This window comes from Mesitornis unicolor, unplaced genomic scaffold (assembly GCF_000695765.1).
Source record: "Mesitornis unicolor isolate BGI_N332 unplaced genomic scaffold, ASM69576v1 scaffold4816, whole genome shotgun sequence".
Lineage (NCBI taxonomy): Eukaryota > Metazoa > Chordata > Aves > Mesitornithiformes > Mesitornithidae > Mesitornis > Mesitornis unicolor.
The window spans coordinates 1-7729 of record NW_010188786.1 but is presented as its reverse complement, the minus strand read 5'-3'; the positions used below and the strand labels follow the sequence as shown (position 1 = coordinate 7729).

The 7729-nt window shown below is 45.0% G+C and overlaps 1 protein-coding gene across 1 annotated transcript; it reads right to left on the bottom strand.

Annotated features, from left to right (window-relative positions):
• Positions 1-635: 635 nt before the first annotated feature.
• Positions 636-2437, bottom strand: PRSS23 (protease, serine, 23). Its single transcript, XM_010185828.1, has one exon. The coding sequence runs from the start codon at positions 2431-2433 to the stop codon at positions 1315-1317; it is 1119 nt and encodes a 372-aa protein (XP_010184130.1). The 5' UTR covers positions 2434-2437; the 3' UTR covers positions 636-1314.
• Positions 2438-7729: the final 5292 nt, after the last annotated feature.

Below are 7729 nucleotides of genomic sequence, written 5' to 3'. Positions count from 1 at the left end.
AAATGCAAGTCACTGTTATCTATAAAAGGCAGCAGAGCATTCATAGCAAACTCAGATTGCGCCCTATAATGTGCCTCTACTCCAGCCGCAGAATTACTGAACTCTGCATTTGCCAAGAATTATTTGTAACTCAACAATCTGATGAGGAAGAGGATTCCTACCCCAAACACAAGAAAAAAAAGTCAAGGTGCCGTACAAATTACATTGTCAAAGGGATACGATGGAAAAGACGCTTATAAATCTAGGGTCCCTCTGCTTGGTGTGTTTTCAGGTAAAACAGCACAGATTTTGAACTAAAAGAAGGCAAACTCAGAACCCTTGTCCTGCTCTCCTCTTTACCTGCTTGGCAGGAAGCAGTTCAGATAGCAAGCAAGACCCAAGACATTCTCCCCCTCCAAAAACCTGAGCTGCTGAGCACAAGATTTTCCTTAAAAAGACTGAAATAGGTTATAACAGAAAACAAGCCTCTGTCTTCATACCCTTTCTGTAACAGCATATTCATAGGGATCCTGCCTGGTGTAAGGCTATGCCACCTCTGCTATAAAAGACTTAAGCCCATGTACGATTTGTGTTTCCCAATGAGGAATGCAATGGAACTGCTCACATGGCCAACATCATCTTCACAGTCAAGTCCTTGCAACATCAAGGTCTGTTTGCTCAAAAAGCATTTTTCTTACCTATGTTACTAATAAAGTCTCAACTCACTCAGGCTGAAAGAAGGTTAGAAGTGTTAACGCAGTTATTTACCCTTCACACTATTTGTGTGGCATTCATCTCCCACAGCGCATGCCTTGCCCTTTTCACACTCCCTTTCTCATGCAGGAACACAAAGCCGTAATGTTTGGGTTGCAAACACCATTAAATGCCCCTCTTCAGCCCCCAACAGCATAGAAATATTTTCTTTTAAAAGTTCAGATCAAAGCATTTCTACTAATCCTAGGATTTATTAAAACAAACATTGTAGGCATGAGATAGTCAACAGCGTCCCTTTTATAAGATTCTTTGGAGACGGTTCTGATTTCGTACTGTTTACTGATCCGCCCCTAATTAATCTTCAGTTGCTCAGCTGCAAATTCAGCAAGTCCACCTGCTCCTTCCCCACCCAGCAGATGTTCCTTTCTCCCCAGTTTCTAACTGTAATGACAGCACCATGCAGCCCTTGTCCTGACACCAAGGCGGCCTGCGTGAAAAGCTATATATCACATCCCAATGTTACAAGATCATGTCGCACACATTTGCAGCAGAAGTCTAGCCTTTCCTCAGATGAGTAATTAAAACCAGTCAGTAAGTGCTTTCAAGGAGTTTCACTGTTTTTTATCCTTCCCTGCAGTCAAGGTAGTTGCCTTTGATCCAGTAACAGATCTGTGCGTATTTGAGGGGTGTGATGCGAACAGCTACATTGAAATCCTGTGGGGTGCCATTCATGTCCACCCACTGATGACCCGAAAATATTCCAATAATTTTACGCTCCCATTTGTGATTCTGCCGCTTCCACATCCTCACGTACACCCCAGAGCCACTCGCGCCCGGCTGGGCATCGCACTGCTGGTACAACAGGTCATAGGTTTCATCTTTGACATCACAGAAACGGTAAACCAAATTTCCTGGACGATCGTTGTCGTAGCCAGAGAAGTGAATCCTCCCTCCAGGCAAGTGCCTTGCTGGTGGGCTCACACCTATCTTCATAAACTTTCTTTTATGAGGCTTCTTCAGCTCCAGCAGGGCATAGTCATAATCCATGCCAATGTCATTGGCATTGCCTTTGATCCATCCTTTGGGGACGTGTGTCCGTTTCACTCGGATCCACTGGAATTTCATTTTCTCAGGCATTGCTGAGTTGGTGACATTGGCCCCTTTGCTGCTATCTTTCAGTTTGGGCTTTAGGAACCCCACCCGCAGTTTCTGAGCTCCTTTGACGTAACTCTTGCCATCATGGATACAATGAGCGGCAGTAAGAACATGTTTTTCAGCTACTAGCGTCCCTGTGCAACCTGTAGATAGCTTCACCGATGTGGAGAATGGATAATTCAACAAGAAGTCTTTCCCAAAAATGCTAAACCTGCTGTCATAGCCATAGATCTGCCTCTTAGTTCGAGATCTGCCTTGAGACCCATCACCGCCGTTGCTCAGAATATAAATGCCCACTTCAGTTTCAGTGAGGCTACCATTAGCGTACAAAGTTTCGTAGGACAGGTAGTTCTTCACTTCTTCGTAAGTTGGCAGCGGAGAACTTTTGTGGCATGCTGGGCCACAGGGAGATACCACTTCCAGTCTGGCTTCAGCATCAAACTGCGGCTTGTCCAAGTTAAGGGTAGACTGCGGCAGGATAACTGGAACTCTGTACGATGGCCAAGTTGGCTTCCAGTGAGAACTGGAGGGCATCACATCTTTAGCAGCACACAAGACGAGGATTAAAGTGGACAAGCCTGCCATTCTGAATGCCAGTCTGTGGAAAGCAAAAAGAAGTCCAGTTACTCACCCAAACATGTTGCAAGATTAATCTACCTTGCTAAGTAATGGCTTGCTAACCAAATATATATAATAAGGGTCAAGTGATTTGAATGGATCCAACTAGCATTAAGTTCTTCAAGTTTCTCAACATTAAACTAATGCCTTAACATGCATCCCAAAACAAGTGACACAAGTTAACACTGAAACACAGGACATTTAACCCTTAGGTGTGCTGAGCCGCCAACTCCCAGTTGACATCAGTGGGAAGTTACAGTGTTTGTCTTCACATAGTGTAAAGAAAATTTAGACCCTGAATAAATTTCCACATTCAGAAACCACAGCTCCTATGAAGAGTAAATGTGTCTGGCTGCAGCTAGACTACAGCATTCTCTGACAGCTCCTACCTACTTGCTAAACCCACTGAGACAGGTCCTTAAATCACATCACACTGTTTGCTGTCTTAGGCAGAGACTTCAAGCTGATGTTGGGGGATTGGACTAGATGATCTTTTTAGGTCCCTTCCAATCCCTAACGTTCTGTGATTCTGTGATGCCTTGGCCACTTGGGAAACAGGTGGCCAAGAAGGCCAATGCCATCCTGGCTTGTATCAGCAATGGAGTGGCCAGCAGGAGTAAGGAAGGGATTGTGCCCCTGTACTGGGCACTGGTGAGGCCACCCCTCAAATCCTGTCTTCATTTTTGGGCCCCTCACTCCCAGAAGGACATTGAGGGGCTGGAGCGTGGCCAGAGAAGGGCAAGGGAGCTGGGGAGGGGTCTGGAGCACATGAACGATGGGGAACGGCTGTGGGAGCTGGGGGTTCAACTGCAGAAGAGGAGGTGAGGGGAGACTTTATCCTCTCTGCAGGTCCTGAAAGGAGGGGGTAGCAAGGTGGGTGTTGGTCTCTTCTCCCATGTAATCAGTGACAGGACAAGAGGAAATGGCCTCAAGTTGTGCCAGGGGAGGGTAAGATTGGATCTGAGGAAACGTTTCTTTACTGCAAGAGTGGTCAAGCACTGGAAGAGGCTGCCCAGGGAGGTGGTGGAGTCCCCATCCCTGGAGGTGTTCAAGAAGCGTGTGGATGAGGCACTTGAGGCCATGGTTTAGTGGGCATGGTGGGGTTGGGTTGATGGTTGGACTTGGTGATCTCAGAGGTCTCTTCCATCCTTCATTATGCTGTGATTCTATGGTAGGAACAGGCGGGTGGACAAAGAACTCAAACACAAGCTGGGTTGCAGAACATGACCACACAGGAAACGTGTTTCCTCTTGCAATCCATACCAGAAGGTGTCTGCTCCGTGTAGCAATTGCTCTCCCCTAGGCATACATGAGAAAGGTTGATAGGATTACACGAGGGCAGCTAATGAAGTAATTTACAATACCTGAGGGAATTTCCAGTTAACATACTGGCTTATTCCTTTATAAAGTCAATTAATTAGAAATCCAAACCAACCCCCTCTGAGCACAGGGAGGCAAATGGGCCTGTAAATGTGTTTATGAACCACAGGCAGAACGCCTCAGGCTGCAGAGAACAGCATGCACTAGTACTGTGTCAAGAAAATGTGTAACTTTAGTTTATTTGAAAATTAGCCATACAGCTGAATCGCTGCAGGAGGCATTGCGCCCTGGGCAGGATCTCCCTCATACACAGATTATTCAAACAAAACTTCACAACTATTTTGAGCTTACACATATTTAAATCCCTGCTGAGGTTATGCTGATCACAACAGAGGGATCATTCTTGAAATACCTCAAATGAGTAAAGCAAAGCAAATCATGTAGCAGACGACCACAGCATCTAAGAATAAAAAAGAAAAATCACTCTCTCCAACATTTTTGGTAGAAATATGCCATCCATAAGCTGCACCAAAAAAGACTTTGGAAGCTACAGGCTGCTAAAGTCCGACGGTGTGCAACTCAAATATTGGGCCTTCCATAGCTGGAAGCATCCTCTTTGAGAATGGAGGCTATAATTAAAGCACACAATCTTCAAAATATCAATTGACTCAACTATCAAGACATTTCCAATCCAAAAAAACAGAATAGATGAAGAGAGCTGATGCTACTGATGCCTGCAGATGCAGGTACTGACTATTCCAGAAGTGACCAGACATTCTGTTGGTATTTTTTCTTTAACAAACAGGACATTTTTAAAGGGATGTATTTTTTCTAGAGGGGCTGAGCTCTACAGAATGTGTTGTTTTATACCTAACAGACAAGTCATGCTGGAAAGTATAGACAATTTTAAACATCAAGCAGAACTGCATAATTTGGTATGTCCCAAAACTGGAAAATACTTGCTTATCTATTCAAGGAAAACCATCAGCTCCTCTGGCTTCTCCTATGGCAGAGATTATAATTTGATGTCACTGGGTTTTGCAAGCTATCAAATGATCTCATCTGGTCTCACATTGGTGTAAGGATGGCCCAGGGCACACATGCTGTATATCGAATATATTTGTTGTATAGCAGTGCTGAGGAAAACATCGAAAAAGAAGGTAACAGGGACAAATGATACCACTCCATCCCCACAAAGGCAATATATACCAGCATAAGTCAGCTGTTAACTGTGACAGGTGAGGGTTGTACACAGAAATGTCTCCCAGTTAGAGACAAAGTACACATTAAATCGCAGTTACGCTGTGCATCAGGTAGCAGACCCCATCATTAAGAGCTCATATTTATAATCAGGCTGTTCTCATTTGTTTCAAACCAAAGTTATTCTCACAAACGACATTTTCAGCTCTCCTGAGAGATGGAATCTCTGTCTAAATTGCACTGCTCATGCCGCTTCTTGGATCCAAAAATCCTTCATGCTAACGCTGGTCTTTGGCTGGTCTATTTAGCTGGCAGGGGAAAAATCTGAAGTGTCTTTGTCAGTTGTTACTGCACAAGCAGCAAGATTTCCTCGTGCCTGTCAGTACAGCAACGCGACGAAGGGACTGCGTCCCCAGCAGCTTCTCTGCTCCCTCCCAGAGCATCATCGGGGCTGAGGAGAGAAATAACCTGCCCTCCCTTATGCCCCTGCCATCACCACTGCATTGACGCCAGTGCTTTCCAAGGCAGTTTTAGACAGCAGAGGGCAGCCGCCCTATGAAGAGAATGAGATAGGAGCTGTGACTCAAGTTGGTCCCCTAAAAAAAGCTCCAGAACATTTGTGCTGCGCTCTGTAGAGTGGTACATACTCCACATCTCTCATTAGCGAGCTGCTGCTTCTGTGCTATGATCACAATGCAGATACATGGGATAAAACCACCTTTCCATCAGTTACAGGGCTTTTCTGTCATTCAAAATGTCATTAAAACCTAACAATAAAATGCAATTGTGAGTTTATACCTGACCATAGATGTTAAACAGTGCTCACAAATCATGGCATTTACTGAAGTCTTACTAATTATGTCTTAACTGAAGCAATAACTGGTAGTAAATCAGCTCTAGGCTGCAATAAATAGAATAAATAATGCCTTATTTATAACAAGAGGCCAAATTAGTGCCTAGTACATCATTCCGTGTAGATCATTCCACCTTAAAAATAAATGGTTAAGCAGAAAAATGAAGATATTTAAAAAGCAGTGTAGATTTAAAGAGAGACCTACCAGTTATCCTCTTTCCTTTTCCTTTATCTTTTTGTTTAAAACAAAACCAAAAAGCTGCAAAAAAAGCAGGGTTAACACTCTCTTTGTTCAGCTACTTACTCAGAGGTGACCCTGAGCGATGTTCTCAAACCCAACAAACTGGTAAGGAGTGAGTACTTCCCCAAGCAGCTATCACAAACCGATACTGCATGAATTACGATGTGCTGCTCCACTGTAGCACTGCTTTTCTGTTGCCATTTAAACTGTGTCCTAAACTCAATCCACCCTTTGACTCCGTACAAAGCCCTGCTCTGACATCCAGCCTAGGAACCCCCTAGAAAGCGGTTTGTACAGAATCACACTTGCTAATGGTATTTAAATTGTTTAGAGAATGGAAACAGTGACAGCTTCCTCGGGACTCTCCACGCCGCTGAAAACACTTTACAGACATATTTCCCTGCTTGCTACAGGCATTCACACCTCGAGATAGATAGTGGTGAAAGAAAACTGCCTTGTTCAGGACGGACATGAATCATTTTCTAACAAGCAAGTAATTTTTCTGGAAGAGTTCACTACTTCGGGGGTGGTTCTTGTAATAGATGGTTAAATAACAATAAATCTCGGAACATACAGTATGAAAGCCCATGAAGCGAACAGTCTCCATTACATTTTGAGATGAAGAAAGTTTTTCCACAGTGCTGGAAGCCAGAATGATTAAAAAAAAATAAAAATGAAGAAAGAAAACCAAGACACAGAGAGAGAAAAACCTGCCTCAAACCATGTGATAAAGGTGAACTAAATCACGGTCACGGCCATGCCAAAATACCTCTGCTGCTTTTCTTAGTCACACAACCTGTTAAAACACAGCAAAAAATACTTGAGTTGTGCTTTAAGAATTACTGCCGTTAAACCCTAACATCTCTATCAGCCTGCCCACAGTGCTGAGCGTGGTGTCGGGGTCACCCTGCCTCACCCCACAGACTGAGGGCTGTAAGAGCAGATGTCTCAGAAAACCCAAAACGAACTTCGATACCAGCAGGCCAAGGGTGTCTGTTAAGATACACAACAGGCACAGCGGGTGTGCTGACATGTGTGTCAGCGACACACGCACACACAGCGGAAAGGGATCATATTATGTGTTTACCACTCAGCCCAATTCCTTCCAAATAATTTTACTGCCTCCTTTCACCCTCCTTTCTTTCCTCTTCCTCTCTCCCTGCACTGTAAAGCAGCTTCGGTTTCACCGTACAAGAGCAAACTGTGTCACAGGCAGACAGTGATGGTCAACTTGACTAAACCGGGACGCTGTCACCATGGCCACCCATCCCCTGGGCTACCAAACCACCTGGGCAATGGGGCAGCTGGGCAAGCAGAGTCTCCGGTGGGACCTTACCGATCCCTTGGACCTCGCTGGGGTCAGGAGGTGAACGACTGCCACAGGCTCTCCAGTAACCGCTGCGCTGAAGGGATGGCGTGATGGATTTCTTAATAAATAAAAAAACAACTCCAAAATACCGATGTTCTCAGTCACGGTGCTCAATCCAAGTGTAAGACCGCAGCGGCTCAACCCCAGAGCTACTTCTGACGCATCCCAAGCGCGAAACGCAGCAAAGGCGAATTTTTTATCAGCTGTTTCCTCACCAGGCGCCCCTTCAAAGTTAGTCACCGGCATCAGCGCTTGCCGACCCGCGGCGGGGACCAGCGGG